General features: G+C 39.6%; 1 protein-coding gene across 1 annotated transcript; it reads right to left on the minus strand.

Moving 5' to 3' along the window:
• Positions 1-234: 234 nt before the first annotated feature.
• On the minus strand, positions 235-21,659 carry LOC134802033 (F-box only protein 28). The gene is made up of 10 exons (XM_063774647.1): positions 21,226-21,659; positions 20,232-20,359; positions 18,628-18,748; positions 18,185-18,374; positions 17,563-17,675; positions 13,639-13,726; positions 11,595-11,681; positions 10,564-10,668; positions 2,369-2,496; positions 235-585 (listed from the first exon to the last, which is right to left on the minus strand). Exons 1-10 carry the CDS (start codon positions 21,307-21,309, stop codon positions 439-441), a joined length of 1,191 nt encoding a protein of 396 aa, XP_063630717.1. The 5' UTR covers positions 21,310-21,659; the 3' UTR covers positions 235-438.
• Between the last annotated feature and the right edge of the window lie 4,999 nt (positions 21,660-26,658).

Genomic DNA, 26,658 nt, shown 5'->3' on the forward strand with positions numbered 1-26,658 from the left:
ATTTACTATTTTTCGAAAATCCATCAACTGTTGGGTTGTTTCTACTCAGAATCGCGAGGACTATCGATTTAAAAAAAAAATCCCAAAAAAATGTCAGTTTTGTAACGCATTTTCACATACATTTTGTATGGGCCGTTACAAAACTGACACCCAAAATTTGTACGAAAAACTGGGGACACTTTTTTCTTTGTCTCATTTAATAGTACTCGTGATTCTGAGTCTATTAACCGAAACGATGATGGTTTTTCGAAAATAAGTTAATAGTACCATTTTTTCTGATAACCCCCTTAAATGCATGAGCAATGGTATCAAAATCGGTATTTTTAATATTTTTATATTATTTTATTACTCTCTAGTCTATGTTTAAAAGCTAGGTTGACATTGGTTGTCTCTTATGTATTTTATAAGGGTATAAACAGACCTTCAATTATTGCTCGGTTAGTCTAGTTTCATCTTTTTCACCTCTTCTAAATCTTCAGGGGTACAATAGGGTCGTTTCATAGTGCCCTCGATGTTGCGAGATAAGTTGGTCAGGTGACGGATCTCGTTGGTGATGCCGCGGATCTTGGCTAACGTTGATTGGACCTGAAAATTAAAGGAATATAATTAAATTTAATGTTTTCATAACGTTCTCAGCACCTCTAGCAAAACTTGCATTCGCGAGTTAAACCGCGACTGCCACTCGAGTCAACATTCCTGCAGCTGTCATAACCAGTACCGTCTTTACCATAAGGGCACGCGGGGCCCGTGCCCAGGGCCCCATCCTCGGGGGGGGGCCGAAGGACAGACAGTAACAGTATATTTGATTACTCATAATAAATAGAAGATCATAGTAGAAAAATGTTTGATTCGCTTTCTTTACTTTCCAACAGGGCCCCAAATTCTTATGTGCCCAAGGGCCCCAGCATAGTTTAAGACGGCCTTGGTCATACCTATCGATTTCCGTAGCATCCCCTCCCTTCCGTAGCACTCCCCGCGATTGCAACTGTCACGAAGAGAACTCAAATCAAAGTGTAGAAATAAATGCTATTTACAGTCGACGTCAAAGATATGTTTAAATTTTTCGCCTTATTACAAAGGAGTAAGGTGCAAAAGTGTAAACATATCTTTGACGTCTACTGTACATGTGACAACAGTGAATCGGAAACATGGGTATTTCATTCGTTCCTTGGTGATAAAAATCAAGTTTCTTGTAGATGGTTAAGTTTTTCCTGTCAAAGTCAAAGAACTTTCAAATTTTGTCATATTGCATGACGAGAAATTATAAGGAAATTATGTAAGGGTGATATTCCATCTGTCCAATATGTATTGCTTCTCACATTTTGCTTTAATAAGAGAGTGAGACGCCATGACATTGGAAAAAGAAATTGAACAGATGGAATACCACCCTTAGTGGTATCGTCTTGGGTTGTCCCATTCGTTTTTCGTCAAGTTCTTAAATTAGTCCTATTCTGCTTTCGTCACTCATTCTACATTCGTCACAATCGTAGGTGGCTTTCAATGTAGAATGAGTGACGAAAGCAGAATAGGACTAATTTAAGAACTTGACGAAAAACGAATGGGACGACCCACGACGATACCCCCTTAGTAATAGAGCTTTATTTCACATTATTTATTAATTTATGTTTATTAAAAACTTATAAAAACTTGCTTCTTCTGCTTCGTCGGTATACTCTTGACAGAGTGGTCGTGGTCATCACTTCAGGTGTTGGTGGCAAGCTTCACAACACGTCGCCACTCTTCTCTGATAGCCGCTTTCCTCGTGCATTCATGTAGTGATGATGAGCCATTTACTGCCGCTTTTATCTGGTCAGTTCACCTTATAGGCGATCTTCCTCGTGGCCTGGTACCCTCAACCTTTCCCTGGACCACAAGTCGCTCAATAGCCATTTCCCCTCGGCGGCATACGTGACCGAAAAACCGGCCAAGTGCGAGTCGGACTCGCACACGAAGAGTTGGGTTCCGTACTCTATAAAAACGGTCACCCATCCAAGTACTGACCCCGCCCGACGTTGCTTAACTTCGGTCAAAAATCACGTTTGTTGTATGGGAGCCCCACTTAAATCTTTATTTTACTCTGTTTTTAGTATTTGTTGTTATAGCGGCAAGAGAACTACATCATCTGTGAAAATTTCAGCTATCACAGATCACGAGATACAGCCTGGTGACAGACGGACGGACGGACGGACGGACAGCGGAGTCTTAGTAATAGGGTCCCGTTTTACCCTTTGGCTACGGAACCCTAAAAAGGTGAGGATACGAGACCAAAGATGATAAACGCTGCTTGATGCCGAGTTCTCGAAGTATAGACTCGTTGGTACGGAATTAGTCCACGATACTCCGAGCTTCTGATCATAACTTAATTTACCTTAGTTTTGGGGCTGGGTCTCGGCGCGTCGCGGGAAGTAGATGGCGTGTCCGGGGCCGCGGGGGGGTCGTCTTCTGACAGACTCGGCATGCGGATGACCGGCTTCCTCGGCCTTATGTTCGGCAGCACTAGAACAGAACAGGTTAACATAGTTATAATCATAACCTAGTTTTTTATTTCAGTTATTTTTTCGGTCAGTTCGGTATTTGTCAGCTAACAAGGGCTACAGGGAGCGTGCATGAACTATAGGGGGCAGCACACACAGAACAATAATCGAGATAGAAGGAAAGAGTTCGTCGATTTATATCGAAACCAAGCGTGCCGACTTTTTACCACCTACTGTGACGTCACAGCCGCAATTTAGTGATGGGAAGTCCTAACCGATCTAAGACACCGATGCCCCTCTGCCCCGCTACGATTCAACTGTCTTGCTCATACTCATGGATTTTATATCTGCGCTCCCGCTCGCTAAAAATCACAAATCGATTAACGTGAATGTCATCGATTTTCTGACGGACGAATGATAAAGACAGACGAATGATACAGACAGACGAATGATAAAAACAGACGAATGATATTTAACGGAATCATTAGATTCCTAAATAATATTTGAATTGAATTTTTAAAATAAAACTTATTACTTATTCTAAAAAAAGATTGTAAGTATCTAATACTTTTTTATATGTACATGTATAGGTATAAAATTTAGACAATTTTCAATTTTTTGGTTATAACTCACTAAGTATACAGGGTGGAAAGGCACGACGATCCTTCCCGGAAGTATTAGGTCGTTTAAGTGATACAGAGACTATTGGTAATGGTAAGAATCGTTAATTGAGTAAAAAATAAAAATTGCAAAAATACTACTTTTTAACTGTGGTGATAACCCTATAGCATGTGCACATGACGGCTAGATTAAGGATCTCCGTCGGGAAAGCTCGGGACTTTACACTTTTTTCCGATCGTTGACAGTATCGCAATGATGTATGAATGACGCATAAATGTCAAATAAATCAAATGCATGCAAAAATATTACAAACAATTTTATTACTTTCTTAGATAATTACTTTTTTCCAATATTTAATACTATCTTCTTTTCACATACGGTGTTCAAATGTACCTCCGTGTATTACAACGCCGCCGCAGCCCGTACCCGAGTATGTCGATGCACATGCGATATAGTGTATGCTCTTCGTCATTTATCCTCCGCAGAAAGCACCAATTAGCCTTTGTCTCATTTCGTCCGCAGTTTCACATTCCGTTTGGTTTGGTACACCATATCTTTTACACAGCCCCACAAATTTAAATAGCCACGAGCATCTAACATTTTTATTTGAAGAATATGACATTCAATAAGTATAGTTCAATGAAAATTTAATTTCAAACATCAGACGTCTTGTCTATTTCCTACCACGCAAGAAGGTTTGTTAGTTTGGTATTGAAGAAGTATTTATTCTTGATTTATTCTTAGTATTTCATTTTTGCAAGTTCATTTGGTGCAACTAACACAACCTACATGTAATTTTTTATTATTTTAAATAGTTTCCAATTATTCGAAAATAATTTTGTGAAACGTGTTAAGAAACTAAAACCTTTTTATCAGTCAAGGAAACCAGAGATATTTATAAGACGATTGCGTACTTTTGAGTGGTTGTCAATGTCACCATTTGAACTGTCGTTGTAAACAATGTTGTGGTTAGTATTATTAATATTAAGGAATAACATAACTATTTCATTCAAGTATTGAACAAGTGGAACCACTAAGAAAGCGAAAATCCTGCAATGATTCTTACCGTGCTGTAAGCAGACCTAAAAATGGTTAGATGGCAACAAATTAGCATAATTTCCTGTCGAATACTGATTGTTTACAAGTAAGTTCATTGACCCTGTCACCTGTTAGGGTTAGAACAAAGTAGTTTTTTGCGTGGATGTTTAAAAGGTCATAATTTAGAAACGGTTGCCCATATTAACATAGTTTCTATGGAGAAAATATAGAGCTTAGGCTAAACTATCTCCCATTTCCGGAAAGGATCGTCGTGCCTTTCCACCCTGTATATGTTGTTGTAGGCTATGGAAACATAAAAATCGCGAAATAAAACCAGGTAAGAAATTTTAGAAGGCAAAAGAAGAGCTAGCCGAATACGTCATGAAAAAATAAAAAAAGATTCGAAACTAAGTGCACTTAGAAAATAACAACAAATAGAAAACTATGCAAAAAGAAAGAGAGAGAAGCGTGTCGTATCTATAAAAGATAAAAGTACAGATTTCATTTTATACTTTATTCTTTAAATAAATACAAGTATAAGTTTACAGCTCTAGATATGCCAAAACACTTATACTCTTAATACATAGTCATAACTATCTCTAGGGTCTTTATTTAACTTTACATATGTATAGATTAAAAAAGGTCTGAAACTATACTAATCTACATAGGTACTCGTAGAGTTAAAAAAAAACTACTTTGTAAATCCTGATACTATACTAATTTACATAGGTTGAATTTAAAAACATCCTGATATTATGTTGTAAATTCGGCCACTTGTCTGCGAATATGTCTGCGGTTTGGACTGTAGCTAAGAAGTTATTTAGTAATTCTATTGCTCGGTACGTGGGTGCGTTCGAACCGTGATAGGTGCGAACATTTGGATATGCGAATAGGTTTCTGGCTCTACGTGCGCTTCGCCCTACTGCAGCTATGTAGTTGTTAGGTGTATAAATACGCATACGCTCTAGAACGGATGGGTTGTCAATAAGATTTCTTAGTAGTAGACAGTAGTGTAAGGCAAACGTTTGCTTACGCCTTAGCTCGAGGGACTCTAACCCTACCATTCCCAGGACAAAGGATGACGGAAATAAGTATGGGTAGTATCCGTAATACCTTTTGTAAAGATGTCTAGCAAATTTACGTTGGACGCGCTAATTAAGATAATGACAAGGACTTTAGTTTAAAAAAATATATTTATTTAAACTGACAGCGTAACCAGGGCCGGATTAAGCATGTCGGGGCCCCTAGGCAGTGCGAAGCTCGGGGCCCCCTACAGTAAATTCTGCACACAGCACATTCAGTACAGGGAAAAAAAAGTTTGCGTTTTTAATTTCAATTATCAGGCGTCGGCCGAGCCGATCCAAATCGAACGATGTCTGTTTCGCGCTTATTGCGTGGACATAAAGCTTTATCCCATCGGTTTTTGCCGATTCCGCGTCGCGTCAAGTGTGGGGAGAGCCCTTTAGGCTTAAGGCCAATTCCCAGTGGAATACCAAAGATGAGAGCTTCAGCGTCACTTTCTTATCTACCTCTAATAGCCAATTTTAAACGAGGCTAAAAGCTAAGCTCAACTAGTGCCGCAAAGTTGATTTTCTCAATAGTTAATATTTTGAGAGGCTGAACAGCCATTGTCCGACCATAAGACCAAACGCCGAGCCACATGATTAGAATCAACCTAATAATAAAGAATTTCCATATATTAAAATTACTTAATTTACTAGAGTTAGACCAAGATAAGCCTGTAACAATATTGATAGCTATCGCAGTGCAAGTGTTATTTTAAACGTCAAAACTTCTACGAAATTATGACGTATAAATAACACTTGCACTGCGTATGCTATCAAAATCATTGTAGACTTTTCATGGTCTAGGTACCTCTATTAATTCACCAGTCAAGCTAACATGTAGATACAGGGTCAACTAAAGAAGCAAAAATAAACGCGAGCGCAGCGAGCGTGAAATTTTTTGACAATATCGCAAATTGTGAAACCGTGTTAAAAGGCTCGATCGGTATCGATCTTCATCTGGTTCTAAAAGTCCGGAGTGCATGAGGCGAGCTCTCATGCAAAGTCAAAGCCGTGCTTTGACGTCGTGATTCTGAGTCGAAATAACCCAAAAGTTGTTGGTTGTTCGAAATTTTTTTCGAACCATTTTCCCTGAAAACCTCAAATTACAACTTTACAACAGGTACCTACGCAGAATGCGCCTCGTAAACTTTTACGTATTGCTTCAATTTTATTACAGTATTTCATTATTTTTAAGAATAAAAAATTTACTCATGAATTTTGAGCCTATGGAACAAAATTTTATTTGGTGCGCGCTGAGCCGCCAGGGCCCCCTAGCCGCGGCGGGGCCCCCAAGCCGAGGCGGGGCCCCTAGGCAGTTGCCTACTTTGACTTAGGGTTAATCCGGCCCTGAGCGTAACCACTTAGCTTACAATCAAGATTATTCTAACTTAAAATGACTTAAGGGCTAGTATTTATAATTAAATAATGCAATTCAGCATTGACGCATGTTCCAGTTACGCAATGCTGAATCTTCTAATTAGCTTTCGCTGACAAAAGATATATTAGGGGTGCTGGCACCCTTAACTCGCTCGATCATGATGTTTTACTTTGCTTCCCGAGGGTCCCATGCGATGGAACTGTACTCAAGCTTGCTGCGAACATAAGCATTATAAAGGATTATAGCGATTTTTGGGTCACGAAATTCTGAGGTCGTTCTAATAATGAATCCTAAAATTTTGTAGGCACTTTTGCAGATATTTATAATGTGAGAGTGCATGTTTAGCTTAGTATCGAGTGTTAATCCTAGATCCTTTATTTCTGTTACTCGGTCAAGGGGAGTGTTAGGAAGAGTATATGCCTGGAGAATAGGATCTACAGAACGGCTAAAACTTATTACTTTGCATTTAGATTCATTTAGGTACAAGCGGTTTGTTTTACTCCAGCTGTCAACTATGTTGATTGTTTGTTGCAGAACCGTACAGTCAGATGCATTTACGACCGGTTGAATTATCTTAAGATCATCTGCATAAAATAGTGATTCCACGCCTGATATATTATTTGGCAGATCATTGACCATGATTAAGAAAAGAGTAGGCCCCAGAGTGCTACCTTGACTAACCCCGGAACGAGTGTAATATCTTTCAGATTTGTAAGAGTTTAATTGGACATATTGTGTGCGATTCCAGAGGTAGTCAGAGAAGAAAACAAGAAGTTGAGGGGTGAAACCTAAGGCTGACAGTTTGCATAGGAGAGTATCGTTGTCAACTAAGTCGAAAGCTTTTTAGAGCACCGTACAAAACTTTGTTCACGGTGCTCTTATGGGATCACTTCGGTCTTGCAAATCGGTTAAATGCGTTTTTCTCAAAGACCGTTTGATGTAGGTACCTAAAATTTAGAATAGTTATGGCAAGTACCATCACTAACACTGTGAATAAGTCAAAACCTGCTTATTTCTGATTTTAGGGGGAAATTTAGGGGGTTGAGAGGGGTAGCCTGAATTTTTTTTATTAGTAAGAATCGTGTGGGGTACCATTAGAAAGCTTGCAAAAAATTGAGTCGAGGGACTGATTTTGACTTCATTTTAGAGTGCAATAGTTTCGATAAAAAATGCATTTAAAGTTGCAAGTTGTCATACAAAAATTTTCACCTCTGTCCTGGCGATTTTCGCGAAAACTATAGCTAACAGGCAGCTGACCAGTCAATACCCAACTTAAAGAAGCATGGAGACGGCGGGAAAATTATCAGCTTAACTTTATCTTTATTAGTTTTTCAACTGCAGCCTGATCTTTGGTTGCTTAGGGCTAGCTAACTGATGCTTACACTGGTCATTTCATATTAGGAAGTAGTTTTAGCGAGAAAGATCCTTAGTTAAAACTTTAGCATTGAAATTTATGACTTATGTCTTTGATACAAAGTTTAATTCTGCTTGCTTATTTTTGTGGGATATTTTTTTTTCCGATTAGCCTATTATAAGTATGAGAGAGATCTACAAAATACAACCTTATTATATTGCAAATAAGTTTAAATTTCGAACGGGCTTTCCAACCAATTGACTATCTCAATGTGCCCAGTAAGAATCATATTTATTATTGCAGTTTATCTGAAAACATTCAAATTAAGAATTCCGTTCTTCACTGTCGTTGTGTTTTTTTTTCACAATAGAGCACATAGAGTTAGTAAGGCGTATATAGAAAGGGAACGGTGCTCTGAACACCGTAGTCTTGACTTCGTGCTTGGCCAATTATTTAAAGTCGAAATAAACAACATCAACTTGTCGTACAGTATCCATCCAGCGCAAAACGCTATCAAAGAAGCAGAAGTGGTTGGTTGTAGTGGATCGTGAAGCGCGAAATCCACGTTGACAATCAATTAATTTACGATTTATCTGATTAAGTAAGCAGTGGTTAAGAATGGTCTCAAACACTTTTCCAAACACGGACAATATAGCAATGGGCCTGAAGTTTGTGATATCGGAGGACTTGCTTATCTTAGGAATTGGGGTCACTCTCGAGACCTTCCATTGGGATGGATATACCAAAATCGATTTTAATCGATTAAGAATTCGGCATTGAAAATCGTAGGGTACAACACTATATCTTACTTTTGACAGACGAATGAGAAATCAACCTTGAACGCGTCTCGACAAGTTTGGATTGTTTTATTTTCGTTGCTGGTTTTCAATGCTTGCCAAGTCTGACGCGTCAAATTAAAGCCGCAATGGAAAAGTAGCATTAGACACAGATTCGCCTGCTACTGTTTATATGAAATTAATACTGAGCATCAAAATAAATTGTTTTTTAAATAATAACAGATACTTTAGGGCAAATAGTACTTACCGATGAAAGGAAATGTCTTGATTAATAGCTCCTACATTTTTGGTGGTGTTTGAACAGTTTATTATCGAGCAAGGGGCCATTTTGTTATCACATCCGAACGTCACACACGGAAAGCGGTCGAGAGCAGACTGAGCATCGCGGCGAGCAAAGACGATTTATAATCGTCTTTTCGGCACGCGAGGTACATACACTTTTTCCGTCTACTCGATATAGGTCTGTGGCAGCACAGGAGCCCTCAGATTTTTGGCGCGAGCCCTAAATGTGAATGTTATGCTTCCGATGTAGCCCACAAGGTGGCAGAACCAGGCGTGGCTCACTCCGCGATTTCGTCACTTTGCTACAGGTAGCTAAAAGTACATCCGTTCCACACCAATTTCGGTGGCTAGCCATAAGCCGCGCGTGGCGCAGTCGCCACCTAGCGGCCATATCTGTCCTGATCGTTACACACGCGTTTTGTTAGAGAGTGAGTCTTCTATACCTAGTACTATTATTTATTCTGTGGCAGAACCTACTATGTACAAGAAAACATACGAGAACGGTAGATGGCAGCACTTGCTATGGCATTGTACATGTTTATGTTTCCGATTCAGGCCACAAGATGGCAGAGCCTCTAACGCGCACGGTCCATATTTGCATTATATTTTCGTAAATAAATAATCAGAGTCCATAGAAACAAATCTATGTTGATGCTTTACAGGTAAAGAAAGAATCGTTATTTGCACTTTTTTAGGGTTCCGTACCCAAAATGTAAAAACGGGACCCTATTATTAAGACTGCTGTCCGTCTGTCACCAGGCTGTATCTCATGAACCGTGCCATGAGCTAGGCAGTTGAAATTTTCACAGATGATGTATTTCTGTTGCCGCTATAACAACAAATACTAAAAAGTACGGAACCCTCGGTGGGCGAGTCCGACTCGCACTTGTCCGGTTTTTTAAATGTGGTTTTCGTATGTACGATTACACCAACAAGTGAAGTTAGGTAATATCAAAGAAACATTGAATAAGATGTGTGATATTTTAAGACAATTTCGTGCTCGGAATTGGACAGGTAAACGAGATGGCGCTGTACAGCTCCATACATTTTGCGGTAACTCTGATTGTCAAAAGTTGACGTTTGACAATTCTCTTTCTTCTTCCTCGCGTTATCCCGGCATTTTGCCACGGCTAATGGGAGCCTGGGGTCCGCTTGACAACTAATCCCATGATTTGACGTAGGCACTAGATTTTACGAAAGCGACTGCCATCTGACCTTCCAACCCAGGGTAAACTAGGCCTTATTGGGATTAGTCCGGTTTCCTCACGATGTTTTCCTTCACCAAAAAGCGAATGGTAAATATCAAATGATATTTGGTACATAAGTTCCGAAAAACTTATTGGTACGAGCCGGGGTTTGAACCCGCGACCTCCAGATTGCAAGTCGCACGCTCTTACCGCTAGGCCAACAGCGCTTGACAATTCAGTGACCGCAGAACATATAGCGCAGTACAGCGCCATCCCATCTGTTTTGGATGTCAAACTAAGGGGCATCTCTCTACTACAATAGCTACTACAATTGTCTTTGGGAAATATGTAGTTATTGTACTTACAGCTCCGACCTCGGCGGTTGGTGCCAATAGGCAACACGGAGAGGTCCAACTTGATCTGACTACCGAAGTGACGCAGCGGTGCCGCCGGCGGCGGAGATTCTGCTCCTAAAAATACATTTAAATAAAAATAAAGGCCATGTAGGGTTAATCGTCAATAATTGGCCACTGGCCACTGGTTCATAACTGGTCACCTTATATCAGAAATGAATTCTATTAACCTTTAAACAGAATTCATTTTAGTATAAGGTTACAATAACTGGCCACCATTCAATATGTGTTGAATGGTGGCCAATGTTTATCGGTGAATATAATCCATTTTTAGTATAAGGTGGCCAGATATTGACGAGTTACCCTACATTAAGCCTTATTTATTTATTTAATCTTTATTGCACATAAGGAAATACACTGTACAAAAGGCGAACTTAATGCCATTTTTGTTTATAGCAAGTTTAAATGTGACATGTTGTGACAGGGGGGAGGGAGGAGTTACAAACTTTATGACGTCACTTTAACTTACTTAAATTATTTCATACGCTGTACGGTTAAATAACAAATTTTTGGAAAGATATAATCATTTTTATTCGTTTAATTGTCTTTCCTAATCAGTTTTGGGTCAAAAATATTAATAATACATACAACCTACTTAATTCGATTTGCCGATTTCGTTTAAAAAATGTGACGTCACACCAGGGGGGAGGGGTTTTCCCAATGTGACCAAGTGTGACAATGAGGGGCGGGAGGGGTCAAAATTTTTTATTAATGGATGACCCCTAATCATAGACTAGGAATCCTCTAGACGGAGTTTAGAGCAATTATTTCATGAAACCGATGCTGCCAAAAATACTGGGGTGCGGGGGACGAGGTGAGCGAGTCCCGTGCCGTGATTGGTCCGTTCAAAGACACGGGCGTCACACAAAGACACTTTGACCCGAAAATGGAGTAAAACTACCGTATATTTGTGGCAGAGGGGGTAGCGCTACTATGCTCAGTCTGGAGGATGTTTTGTCTGTGGCCCTAATAGTTGTAGTTACCCGAAATACTAGGTCCGACCGCCGGCTTCGTGTGTGTGAGCTCGCTGTAGCGTATATCGCACTCGTCTATACGACGTTTGAGTTCGGCTGAAAATAAAACATATTATTAAATAAAACTTGCCCCAGTTCAAGGGATAAAATTATCAAAAGCGGACTTATGATTATTTATGGACCCATCTGGCGACCGGTCTGGCCTAGTGGATAGTGACCCTGCCTGTGAAGCCGATGGTCTTGAGTTCGAATCCCGGTAAGGGCATTTATTTGTGTGATGACACAGATATTTGTTCCTGAGTCATGCCTGTTTTCTATGTAAGATATAAGTGTGTATTTATCTATATAAGTATGTATATCGTCGCCTAGCACCCATAGTACAAGCTTTGCTTCGTTTGGGGCTAGGTTGATTTGTGTAAGATGTCCCTTAATATTTATTTATTTTATCTATCATAGGATTGAAAGGTTGGTTACAGCGGTATACAGGTTAGATGACCATGTTTAAGTTAAATATAGTGCCAAGGGAAATTCTTGTGAAAAGGGCCTATAGGGATGTACAGAGAACGGGGTCGCGGGTGTCAGTTTTGTAACGGTCCATACAAAATGTATTTGAAAACGCGTTACAAAGCTGACATTTTTTTTGGGACACATTTTTTTCTTTTCAAATCGATAGTCCTCGTGATTCTGAGTAGAAATAACCCAAAAGTTGATGCATTTTGGAAAATAAAGTAAAAGGTACACTTTTAACTGAAAATGCCCCAATATATATTATCGGGACTTATATCAGGGTGGTATTCCACCTGTACAATTTCTTTATCCAATTTCATTGCGTCCCACTCTCTCATTAAGCAAAATGTGAGACAAAATACACATTGGACCAATATATTGGACATATGGAATACCACCCTTAAATTGGTGATGTATTTTATGCTTGAAATGTTCTATTGTAGTATTCTCAATTGTTATTTTTAGCACCCTGTACGGCATTGCCTTTCAGGTTATCTGTCACACCCGTAGGCCAGATGGCGCTGGCAGCCGCCGCGAGTATCTACTTGCTCGCCTCTGACATCTGTCAGTTCTAGGAGGCCGTGCCGTACAGCTGCGATCGTGGCCCACAAAAATGGACTCGCCGGAAGATCAGCGCCGACTCTCGGGTCAGCATTATGCTGAGGCGAGCCCATTTCGTGGTAAACAATATGTAATTATGTATGTCTTAACCTTTTGGACGCCAATGACCGATATATCCGCACCGCAGGTTCAACGCCAAAGACTGATTAATCGGTCACAGACCACAGTGCAACATAGACCTACGACTTAGGGTGTTTCATTTTTCCGAATTTTCGATTTTCATCTGACTTTGCTCGAATTCTTGTTCTAACTGATAAAAAAATATTATACGTTAAAACAAATTAAAATCGGTCAACATTTAGAGGTTGCACAACATCAACAAAGATTTTTCAACTAACCAACGACTCTACATCGGAGGGTAGAAAATGGTTTAAGCGGCTACCATCAAAGCGGAGAGTAGTGTGATACTGAACCTTCTACATATAAATAAATTTTATAATTAGTAATAAACTTGGATTTTGGTTACTCGATAAATGTTCTAATTAAGATTTTCCAGTTTTTCCACCTGTTTCCAAAGGAAAAGTGCTTTTTTCGTGTTTTAGACGCAAAATTCAGTTTTCTCATTCGATTTTAGTATCAGTTCATTATATTTTGTCATTTTAGAACATAGTTCATTTTCACGCAATGTATGGGGTTCTCATTCTACCTTTTCAACTTGTGCAACCTCTAAAAGTTATTCGATTCTTTTGAAAATTGAAATAGATAGTTTTTAGTGTGGGGAGGCTCCATTGGTGAGCAAAGTCAGGAAAAATATTACAACTATTTTTTCTCCATACAAAAGTGAATCACCCGTGCATATGCATAAAGTTCAATTTCAGTTTTGACACTTCGGTGACGTGGCGTGTGACGTACGCGTGACAGCTTTTGTGTTTGACACGGCGTCGAAAAGGTTAAACAAATAAATTATTTATGATTTATTTTTTACCGATGTTAGCCTCCTGCCGCCTCTGACGCGCCAGCATACGCCGTATGACGATCCGCTGCCGCCACGCAATCTTCTGATACTCCATCATCTGCTAAAAACGTAACGCCATATAATGCACATACCTATAGCAAAGACATATATAACTTCGTATAAGACGTATAAAGTCTAAGGAAAAAACGTGCCTCGGAATTCAAGTAAAAGTCATTCTCGAATAGATGTCGCACACACCTTTAGCCTATCCTCAGCTAGATGGCGTGACGACACCGTTTCATATTTAACAATTTTAACACATAGATATCAGTGAATGAACATGGATCAAAATGATATAAAAATAATAACATCATTTATCCATATATATACATTATTTGATAACTTTATGCGTTTTCATTTTGAGTTTTAGTCGTGTGTCGATAGATGGCAGTAAATTTACAGTGACTACAAAATTTACAATGACAGGACCCCTCTATACTATCTATTCTTTTTGCCTATAGTCTGTATCTTTACGTATTTAAATAAAAGTAAACAAACAATTTGTACATTTTCGGGTACCTACTTCTTGTACTGCGTGGCGAGATACAGAGAGTTTGGCGTTCAGTATGGAGCGATGGCGAAGTGATGACACCTCCTGACGTATAGCGAGCGGAGAGAATACTGTACAATTCATTTGAAAAAGTGCTTTTTCTATGGAGCACCATCAAAAATTGCTAAATTTAGCACAAAAGATGGCATTTTTCTCACCTTTCCATGTGGTCTTTCTAAGTCGAAAACGAGGAGCTTCAACAGGAGCCACGAGCTACATAACGAGGAGCTTCAACAGGAGCCACGTGCCCGTGTGCTACTTAAGTTAATCGATGAACTCACTTTGTTGTGGTACTTCTTGTACTGCGTGGCGAGATACAGAGACAGTTTGGCGTTCACGTGAAGTGAACACACCTCCTTACGTATTGGGAGTGGAGAGGATACTGTGCTATTTAGTTGCTAAATCATTTGAAAAAGTTGCTAATTTTTGTGCTTTTTCTATGGAGCACATTCAAAAATTGCTAAATATAGCACAATAAATGGCATTTTACTTATTTCATTTCATTTATTTATTGCATTCCATGGTATTTACAGATGGTATTTTAAATTGAATTGAACAGCATGGACCCTGAATAGGGTATGGCAAGTTAACCTTAATAGCTAAATACATACTTAAAGTTACCTTATAAAACATATTATGTATTGCTTAATATCTAGTTAGTTTCATCTTACCTTTCCATATAATCTTTCTAAGTCGAAAACGACATGTTTCGCTCCATAACGAGCAGCATCAACAGGAGCCGCGTGTCCGTGTGCTACTTAAGTTAATCGACAACTCACTTTGTTGTGGTACTTCTTGTACTGTGTGGCTAGATACAGAGACAGTTTGGCGTTCAGTATGGAGCGACGGCGAAGTGATGACACCTCCTGACGTATCGCGAGGAGAGAATACTGTACAATTTTGCTGCTAAATCATTCAAAAAAGTAGCTAAATTTAGCACAAAAAATTGCATTTTTCTTACGTTTCCGTGCGGTCTTTCTAAGCCGAAAACAACATGTTTCGCTCCATAACGAGCAGCTTCAACAGGAGCCGCGTGTCCGTGTGCTACTTAAGTTAATCGATGAACTCACTTTGTTGTGGTACTTCTTGTACTGCGTGGCGAGATACAGAGACAGTTTGGCGTTCAGTATGGAGCGACGGCGAAGTGATGACACCTCCTGACGTATCGCGAGGAGAGAATACTGTACAATTTTGCTGCTAAATCATTAAAAAAAGTAGCTAAATTTAGCACAAAAAATTGCATTTTTCTTACGTTTCCGTGCGGTCTTTCTAAGCCGAAAACAACATGTTTCGCTCCATAACGAGCAGCTTCAACAGGAGCCGCGTGTCCGTGTGCTACTTAAGTTAATCGATGAACTCACTTTGTTGTGGTACTTCTTGTACTGCGTGGCGAGATACAGAGAGTTTGGCGTTCAGTATGGAGCGATGGCGAAGTGATGACACCTCCTGACGTATAGCGAGCGGAGAGAATACTGTACAATTCATTTGAAAAAGTGCTTTTTCTATGGAGCACCATCAAAAATTGCTAAATTTAGCACAAAAGATGGCATTTTTCTCACCTTTCCATGTGGTCTTTCTAAGTCGAAAACGAGGAGCTTCAACAGGAGCCACGAGCTACATAACGAGGAGCTTCAACAGGAGCCACGTGCCCGTGTGCTACTTAAGTTAATCGATGAACTCACTTTGTTGTGGTACTTCTTGTACTGCGTGGCGAGATACAGAGACAGTTTGGCGTTCACGTGAAGTGAACACACCTCCTTACGTATTGGGAGTGGAGAGGATACTGTGCTATTTAGTTGCTAAATCATTTGAAAAAGTTGCTAATTTTTGTGCTTTTTCTATGGAGCACATTCAAAAATTGCTAAATATAGCACAATAAATGGCATTTTACTTATTTCATTTCATTTATTTATTGCATTCCATGGTATTTACAGATGGTATTTTAAATTGAATTGAACAGCATGGACCCTGAATAGGGTATGGCAAGTTAACCTTAATAGCTAAATACATACTTAAAGTTACCTTATAAAACATATTATGTATTGCTTAATATCTAGTTAGTTTCATCTTACCTTTCCATATAATCTTTCTAAGTCGAAAACGACATGTTTCGCTCCATAACGAGCAGCATCAACAGGAGCCGCGTGTCCGTGTGCTACTTAAGTTAATCGACAACTCACTTTGTTGTGGTACTTCTTGTACTGTGTGGCTAGATACAGAGACAGTTTGGCGTTCAGTATGGAGCGACGGCGAAGTGATGACACCTCCTGACGTATCGCGAGGAGAGAATACTGTACAATTTTGCTGCTAAATCATTAAAAAAAGTAGCTAAATTTAGCACAAAATATGGCATTTTTCTTACCTTTCCGTGTGGTCTTTCTAAGCCGAAAACAACATGTTTCGCTCCATAACGAGCAGCTTCAACAGGAGCCGCGTGTCCGTGTGCTACTTAAGTTAATCGATGAACTCACTTTGTTGTGGTACTTCTTGTACTGCGTGGCGAGATACAGAGACAGTTTGGCGTTCAGTATGGAGCGACGGCGAAGTGATGACACCTCCTGACGTATCGCGAGGAGAGAATACTGTACAATTTTGCTGCTAAATCATTAAAAAAAGTAGCTAAATTTAGCACAAAATATGGCATTTTTCTTACCTTTCCGTGTGATCTTTCTAAGCCGAAAACAACATGTTTCGCTCCATAACGAGCAGCTTCAACAGGAGCCGCGTGTCCGTGTGCTACTTAAGTTAATCGATGAACTCACTTTGTTGTGGTACTTCTTGTACTGCGTGGCGAGATACAGAGACAGTTTGGCGTTCAGTATGGAGCGACGGCGAAGTGATGACACCTCCTGACGTATCGCGAGGAGAGAATACTGTACAATTTTGCTGCTAAATCATTCAAAAAAGTAGCTAAATTTAGCACAAAAAATTGCATTTTTCTTACGTTTCCGTGCGGTCTTTCTAAGCCGAAAACAACATGTTTCGCTCCATAACGAGCAGCTTCAACAGGAGCCGCGTGTCCGTGTGCTACTTAAGTTAATCGATGAACTCACTTTGTTGTGGTACTTCTTGTACTGCGTGGCGAGATACAGAGACAGTTTGGCGTTCAGTATGGAGCGACGGCGAAGTGATGACACCTCCTGACGTATCGCGAGGAGAGAATACTGTACAATTTTGCTGCTAAATCATTCAAAAAAGTAGCTAAATTTAGCACAAAAAATTGCAATTTTCTTACGTTTCCGTGCGGTCTTTCTAAGCCGAAAACAACATGTTTCGCTCCATAACGAGCAGCTTCAACAGGAGCCGCGTGTCCGTGTGCTACTTAAGTTAATCGATGAACTCACTTTGTTGTGGTACTTCTTGTACTGCGTGGCGAGATACAGAGACAGTTTGGCGTTCAGTATGGAGCGACGGCGAAGTGATGACACCTCCTGACGTATTGCGAGCGGAGAGAATACTGTAAGTAAACAGAAAAAATGTTTATTACAAAAAACATTTTAGATACAAAGTTTTGTCGGCGCCTGTCCGTTTATTAGAAAAAAGATTTTGCCAATAATTATCTTGTATCAATACAAGGTTTTATTTTTCAGACAGTCACCATCGAAGTCATTATAACAATATTGTATTATGGCGAAGCGTTTAAAATATCATCACACACTCTTTATCATTTTAACAAAGAAATCTGATCTCATTCAACGTTTAAACCAGATGTGAGAAGCGAAGGGTCTAGTTTTAGGTCGTATGAGGAAACCCTAGTGTCAGTAAACGGCCTCGCTTAACTCGGCCATCTACACTCTGTCTGTACAATCCCATAGCTTCTGCTGTCGAAATGTTTTAAAGATGCAATTTAGCAACATTTAAAGCCACACTTGGCAACATATGTGCCAAAGTTAGCAACTTTTAAAGTCGGTGCATTGAAATATTGCATAATTATGTTTGCTAAAAAATTGGCAGCTTTTTATTTACCATGTGGTCTCGGTGGCATAGGCGCGGCCTGCTGTTGCAACCTCGCCCGTAAAGCCGGTGATATCTTGTCGTCGAAATGTTCTATAGCCATGCTGGAAATGTCCCGTAGTTCCTGTAGGACCTCATGGGCTCTCGGGGGCGATTTGGAGTTCTCGGCTATGTGTAGGACGCGACGTATTTCGTCTATAACCTGAATAAGTTATTTCACAGAATAAAAAATAGTACTAGGTACAGAAGGTTCACTGTCTAACAAAACGCGTCTATTACGACAGATATGACCGCTAGGTGGCGCAAGCGCGAGCAGGCGTCTGTTCCAAAGCGGTGCGCTACAACTACTACTGCTAGACACCAAAATTGGTGTGGGCCGCATGTACTTGTAGCGACGCGACGAAATCGCGGAGTGAGCCACGCCTGGTTATTTTCTGGTTAAAAGTAAACATTACCTTTCCGGGTATAAAACAGCAGACGCCACTGTCGATAAATTTGGAGTATGTCATGTTGAGCATGGATATACGAGTCTCGATCGACGTGAGGATGTCACAGTGGCGGGCCAAAGGGTGGTACCTGAAATTTTAGAAAATTGATTCATCATCATCATCATCAGCCTACTCTCGTCCACTGCTGGACATAGGCCTCTCCTATTGCTCTCCATTGAGCACGATTTGCGGCAACTCTGATCCAGCTCTTGCCAGGCGCCTTGCGAAGGTCATCGCTCCATCTAGTCTGAGGGAGTCCTACGCTAAGTTTGCTGATACGCGGTCACCTCTCGAGAACTCGTCTACCCCAACGGTTATCGGTTCTACGGCTAATATGACCGGCCCACTGCCACTTCAGTTTGCTAATCCGGTGATTGAGAAAATTGAGGTCGTCCATTAATTAAATCACACAAAATTACGATTTTTTAGGAACCCCCGCCCCTCCCACACACTAAAAGACAAAGATAAGTCGTTAATAAACTATCACACTTGGCATGACCCGCTTTCCCCTTCCCCTGTTACTGTGACGTAATATATGGATGAACCCTAAGATTAGACAGTTGTTGAATTTAATAATAGTTACCTAGTAGACTAAATTGCCGTAATACTGTACTTCGTTTTTTTGCGTGTTTTATATCTTAACTTAATGTTGTGTTATACAACATTACTCATTAATTTGGCCTTATTAAAATCTTTTTTTCGTAATAATCTTAAAAATACACAATACTAATTAGCAATAGTTTCTAGAAGATACATTTTACTACTTAAAGTATTAATAAATAATATGTCACACGTGACTTCAATACCTACATAAGTAATGACCTCAGAAACGTGATGTTGATATCATTGTTTGTACAAGCTCATACATATGTAGGTATAATATGAATGCATGCATGTGATCACGGTATGTTTGTCACAATACGTTTGTCACAATACCTATCAACTTTTTAAGATTATCCTGATTCCTGTGAGATTACTTTTTTTTTGTCCTTTTTATCTGCAATCGGCTGTTTTAGCCATAATCAGAAGTTCTGTCTTTTTGAGGTCCTGTGAGATTACTAATAAAACTACTTTGAAACTGGATAACATGACATGCCTGATATATTCTTTTTCATATTTTAGATATGATAAAAGTTTAGTTACATATTTACTGACTGACAATGCACAGACTAAATTGTTGAAGGCAGAACATGTTTCAGGTTTAACAATTTCTATGCAGACTACACCACAGGCGAAAGATAGTAAATAATAATGGTAATAAATAAACTTTTTTTCACGGTTGGAAAACGGAGATGATTTAGTATTTATTACCTTACTATGAAGTTACCAGTAGGTACCTCTTTCTAGACTCCATTATTTTTAATGGATAATAACCATTGTCAGTAAAATATAATGAATCAATGAGCCGGCAGGTTCGTCGGCACCATGCCAAAGGGACCCAATTTCTTAGATGTATTTTAATTTTATTTAGTATTAGTTTTTAGTTTTATTTTATAGATAAGTTAGTTTATTTTTCTTTGAATGTATCTACCTGAAACTGAAAATAAACATAATGAATCAATAATAATTACCTGCGCTCAGACTCTCGCCTAGGCAGCTGAGCTTTAACAGTCTTGAGTGCGAGGGCATGACGTCTCTCTATCATTAGGAACCCTCGGTTAAGCATCCGCATTGACAGCTCATTGAACGCCTTACATACCTAGAAACATGCAAAATGTACAAAACAGTGTTGTGACAAGTTCTATTAAGGAAATTAAAAAATAACTGTGGTTTAGTTTCGCAAGTAATAACAAACCCTATGTTGCTCCCACTTCTACCACAACTCAAATTATAGTTATGTCAAGCAGTATAGTCCTACAAGTCACACTATAAACTTAGACATATATACTAGAAAAACAACCCACTAATTATAGTTAGGTAAAACTTATAACCCTAAGTTGAAGAAAGATTGGGTTGAAAAAATATAGCACCTTTTTTCTATTGCGGATACATTACGTTTAAGGTTCTGTATCAATAATGCAAAAGGATGAATGTATTTTCCTTTAAGACTTAAAACCCATGGTAATTGAACATTGCTTACAGAATAAAACACTCTTTTGTAAAAAGAAAAATAAAGCTTCTTTCAAAAGCTAAACGTCCACCTAAGTCGCAAACCTCGTAACTCCTCCGGGGGTGTTACGAGGTTTGCGACTACAAGTATTATTCTCCAAGGTAGCAATTACTTATTTCCTTGAAATGGAGTTACGAGGTTTGCGACTTAGGCCGACGTAAAGCTTTTTTCTTACTAGTCAAGCTTTTACTATTTAAATTAAGTTTCTGGGGTAGTTTCTGCCCCAGTTTCTGAGATCGGATAAATCAAGTTTTAATTCCTTTACTGCCAAACCCCAACAACTTCTTTCTTTGAAAAGTGGTAACAAAAGGAAAACAAAGAGTGCATACATCAGAAATAAATAATTATGTAATAAAAAAAACTGTATATAAAGCACTTAAAAGAGTCAAAATATACAAGTTATAGTCGACAAAACACTGAACAACCTATTCTCTAAATAAATACAAGGTACTTACCACTCTATTCTTCGCGATTTCGTCATATGTTAAGTATGACAGAATATTCTCAATCATTACAACGGGCAGATCGAGTAAATCCATGTTTGCTGAGTTTTCAACGGACGAACACTAAAAAGAACACGCCCGCAACTTAATTTTAGTGCATCAGCGGTAAAAACATTGCGAAATTACTAGAGGAGTTCAAAACTTCTATTCTGGTCTAGAAGATTTGTTTGATAACATTGGCAGTGTTGAGTGTCTTGCTGGCTCAGCTATTTATAGCGTTGGGTTGGTGCATCCGCAACAACGATCACACTATTTTAACGTTTAAAAGAAACTTAGTCGTATTATCATCTTCATTGTTTTCAAAAAATACCCTTTTCTTTTGTTATAAATTTATCACGCGAAGCACTTTGACAAATTAATATGGGTAGGGGTACGTTCCGAAATTCCGTGTGCTGTGGTACTAGTTTTTTTGTTATTTTGAAGTATTTTAAATTATTGCCATGTGTATTATTTCGTAGTTCGTAGTGTTCGTAGTAATGCGTCTGTCACCGCCCTTATGCCCGTCTGACATGGTCTGACATTCGTGCAAATCGTGCAGCCGCTTTATGCTGGCTACATACGTAACGATAAATCGTAGCGATTAAACTGTGCAGTCCGATTTGCGCAGTTTTATCTGCCGTGTGTATGACAAATCGTTGTCGATTATCGTTGATCGGTGGCAGTTGCAAATTATATTAGAAAAATCGTTGTCGATGCGTTTGCACAGTTTTATCGTTGCGTGTGGATGGCGATCGGTCATTTCGGCAGTACTTCACGTAGCTTGCTTGTATGCGCACGTTCGTTCCCCAAGTAAATAATGAAAAATGTAATGGAAAATATAAAAATGAATCCATATTTCTCTTGGTCACGGCATCACGCGTGAACGGCTGGACCAATTTCGCTAATTCTTTTTGTCTTAAAGTTGGTCAAGCAGATCTTGTCAGTAGAAAAAGGCGGCAAATTTGAAAATTGTAGGCGCGAAGGGACTTCGTCTCATAGAAAATTTGAATTTCGCGCCTTTTTCTACTGATAAGATTTGCTTGAATGTCTATAATATGTTAGTTATTGTCAGGAGAAGTTTCTTATGACAGAAAAAAAATAAGAAAGTTGCGCGGAACATTAGAAAATTTAAGAAAACTTAACTACCATATTAACTTTGATGACATGGATAACATGTCACAGTATGAAGTCATAATGTTTACACGCCGTAATATAGACAGTTTCAAACGGTCTAACAACTCGTGCAGAATAACCCGCCAGACCGGGCGCCTGCTGCCTGTGCGGCGGCGACTAGCGCTGCTCGACAAGTCACCGCGCGTTATCGGCCCTGCATTCTATGAACGCCTACCCGCTAGTCTCAGAAATGAAACCTCCATTGATATTTTTGGACGCCGACTCAAAGAAATGTTAATCACAAAATCGCTGTATTCTGTTAAAGAATACACTGACATGAAACGCGATTAAAATGTAAATATTTTTCTATTATAATTTAATCTGACATTGTTATATTTTATTGTTTTTATTTCTTATTGTTTTTAGCTGTTTGTTTGGAATTTTATTTAATTTGACTTTGCAATATTATTAGTTATTATGACATTATATTAACTAGGGTGCCCTAGCATTATATACATTTTGACCGCTTTATTTTGACATACATAGGTAACTTTTTGACATTTAATATTAATATAGGTACTTTTAATTTTTATTATGATTATTTGATTGTTTTATATTTTTTACTTATTTTTTAATTATTTTAATGTATTATTATTTTGTATGTCTTTCCCATCACGGAACAATGGTGTTCCGGACCTTTGGGAGGCGTGCGCGGAGCCGAAGCCAACACGTAGAGGCCCTTTTGACACTTTAATGAAATGTAAGGGGTACACCGAGCGGAGGCTGCCCTTGCCCGTGTCATGGGACGCACGCAGAGGCAGCACCTGCCAGGGTGTAAGGACTATTGAGAGTTGATGGAATCTAAAATGAACTAGGTTATTGGGTGAAAGCGATGGACTAAGAACTGAGCTATGGGGTAAAAAACCGGACGCCTGCCTAATAAAACGGTATGCAATTTTATTTCCGGCAGACGGTGACTCGCCCTCACAAGATGGGCCCCCACAAAAAGCGACATCTAGGATGGCTCAAGGGCAACACCGGTGTGAGCGGCTCAGGGGTGTCGAGAGGTGTGCGCCGCTTTCTACCCAGTGGCTGTTAACAGCCACTGTGCCAACTCGCGTCTTATGCATATTTCACTTCCACCCCTGGAGCTTATAGCTCTAACGACTCCACTCTGGCCGGCCGGCTAAGGCAAGCCAGAGGCAGAGAATCCTGTCCCACCCACCCTCCTTGCGGGTAACAGAACTCTCCAGGAGCACTCGGGTACGTGAGGTCGCTAATCCCCAACAGCTCGCCACAAGCTGCCCTGCGTTGACTATTATTATTATTATTGTTTACAATCTGACGATCTTTTTGTGAATTCATGTTATTTGGAAACATTATGACATTTATGACATTGTTAAATATCATGTAATTTTCAATAAGAAATAAATTAATCTAATCTAATCTAATCATGTTTCTTGCGTGAGCTTCTGCGGAGAACTGACGATCGACGCCGATAATATCGGAGGCGTGTGGAGGCACTAGGAACGTTCGATTTATCTGCACAGTCGGACTTCACAGTTTAATCGCTACGATTTATAGTTACGTATGTAGCCAGCATTATAGTCGTAACAGACTACCGTACTGCGACCTTGGTGAGGCGCGGCGCACGTATCGTTAGTGTGAGCGAGAAAGAGATATTTTGACCGCACCAAAATAGGTTCTGCCATCTTGTGGGCTACAATGGAAGCTTTAAACTTGACATTTACACTTCGCGCCAATTAAACACCACTGGACGGAATAAAATAACAAAATTAAAAAATAATGTAAAAGCGCCATCGACACTAAGGTCCCTTTTCATAGATAATGTCCCAATTTTCCGTTGAGTTACGAAAATACCATACGTTTTCGTAACTTTGAGGAAGATTTTTTAGGGTGGTTGAAATTGCGCTGATAATTATAATTATATAAGTATATCAAAGCAAAGAGAAAATTTAGTATAAAGGCGGATTGTCAAAGTAATTTTTGTAGCCACAGTATATTTACTGATATTTACTGCAAACAATCCACCTCTATATCAAATTCTCTTTGGTTATATTGTACAGAATAGGGTACTCATCGATCCACAAAAGTTTGTCTATATCTGACGACGAAAAAATTCGACGAAAAAACAGTCCATTATGGCTGATTCGGGTAACACGCCGTCACTTGTTTTTGTCGACAGTTCGACACATTCTCCATTAAATTGCCTACAATGGTTAATATATTCAAAGTATGTTATCACTTATCAGGATGTAAGTACACCGTGTTTTTTTTAAAGCCCGTCTCTTGATATAAAAACTTCGCCTGCTTGGCAATGCTTGGTAGATGTTTCCTAAGTCGCCCATGTGTTTTCATGTTTTGTATAGTGTCCGACCGAAGGTTCGGTTTCGGTTTCGGTTTCGGCCAGTTTCGGCCAAAAAATCATGTTTCGGCTGTAGTTTCGGTTTCGGCCAAAAAACGGCCGAACCTTTCGGCCGGGCCGAAACTTACGAAATGGTACTTCGGACAAACACCAAAAGTTGGGGAATAAGTAGGACAACAATATTAATACATACCTACATATACTGATTCATGTATAGGTACAGAATTAATTGGTTTATTATAAAACACAATTCCACTAATGAGAGCGCCACTGGACCGTCGACGCAGTCTTAAGAGGCTGTCAATACCTATAACGCGCACACTGTCTAATTGTATCGGAGTGAATGAGATAGCACTGTCGCACGTAGCCGTTGGCCGAGTATCAGCTCGGCACGAGTCGAACGATGTCTTTTTCGCTCTTATTCACTCATTTTTCTATCTACCTCTAATGGCAAATTTTAAGCGAGGCTAAAGGCTACGCTCAACTAGTGCCGCAAAGTTGATTTTCTCAATAGTTAATATTTTGCGAAGCTGAACAGCTGACTATTGATTAAAACGAAGAAAAAACCCTTAAAAGTGTCCCCAGTACAGATTTTCATACGAATGCTCGACCTTAGCCTCACTTTTTACCTCAATTTACAATTGGTTTGTGTTCCACATGTCCTCTACTTCAGCTTAGCCTTTGGTCTCGCTGCGCCATGCTCGGCCTGCGGTCTCGCTTTTTAATACAATGGACATTGGTTGGAGTCTGTGCTTAACTACTTATCCTGAAGCCTGAAGCACGGCTTTGACTTCGCATGAAAGTTCGCCTCACGGGGGCACTTCGGACTTTTAGGCCCAGGGCTATAACCGCGAAAATCGAAGTTCGCAAATTGCGGGCATTTTTCTCTGTCACTCTAATTACGCCTTCATTGGAGTAAAAGAGAAAGATCCCCGCAATTTGCGAATTTCGGTTTTCGCGGTAGCCCCTCAGGTGAAGATCGGTACCCGGCCTTGCGATATTGTTAACAAAAAATTTCGCGCTCGCTGCGCTCGCGTTTTTGGTTCACCCTGTATCTACATGTTAGCTTGACTGGTGAATGAATAGAGTTAGACCAAGAAAATTCTGCAATGATTTTGATAGCATACGCAGTGCTACTAGTGCAAATGTTATTTATACGTCATAATTTCATGGAAGTTTTGACGTTTAAAGTAACACTTGCACTGCATGTGTTATCAAAATCGTTGCAGAATTATCTTGGTCTAACTCTAGTAATTTTCTTAAAAAACTGCTTAAGTAACATCAATTTCAAGGACATTGGGTGTTGTCAGCCCCATAATATGTGTGTAAAAGCGGTTTTATGACATTTTTTCAACGATTTTAACAAGTCTACAAAAGTTTCGGTTTCGGTTTCGGTTTCGGCCGAAACTAGAGCCAAAGCCGAACATTCGGTTTCGGTTTCGGTTTCGGCAAAAAAACATGTTTCGGTCGGACACTAGTTTTGTATGCGACGACTTTGACCACATCCTGTTTTTGCTAAACAAGTACAGGCCTACATGCCAAGTTTATGCTATGCTTTCTGCCGGGTGGGACATGGATGGGACCACGATGGGACCATACCTTGAGTTGAGATCTTGAAATATTATATCATATAATTTATATGTATAGATTTTTTTTTATATCCACAACGCAGGCTTCGTCAGGTGGCCAAAAATGCAAATCCGCAACATGCTTCGTCTAAAACAAACCAATGATGATGTCCGCACCAGGCTTCGTCATTTTTAAACAAAACAATTGTCACGAATCGTACCTGGTTCAAAGTCCCCATCACACTGGCAGCGTTACCACGTTGAATGGCCAATGAGATTTGTTGAACCAGGTACGATCCGGACCGAAGGTCACACGTCACACCCCCTGTCCCTCAGCCG

The sequence above is a fragment of the Cydia splendana genome, chromosome 23 (genome assembly GCF_910591565.1).
Source record: "Cydia splendana chromosome 23, ilCydSple1.2, whole genome shotgun sequence".
Lineage (NCBI taxonomy): Eukaryota > Metazoa > Arthropoda > Insecta > Lepidoptera > Tortricidae > Cydia > Cydia splendana.

Excerpts from the sequence above, each read along its gene's own strand:
- LOC134802033 (XM_063774647.1), bottom strand. The coding sequence starts at position 21,309 with ATGGATTTACTCGATCTGCCCGTTGTAATGATTGAGAATATTCTGTCA. Across the intron at positions 10,669-11,594 it reads GGTCGGACCTAGTATTTCGG|GAGCAGAATCTCCGCCGCCG; the intron begins GTAACTACAACT and ends ATGTATTTTTAG. Across the intron at positions 2,497-10,563 it reads CAACCGCCGAGGTCGGAGCT|TGCTGCCGAACATAAGGCCG; the intron begins GTAAGTACAATA and ends GTTCTGTTCTAG.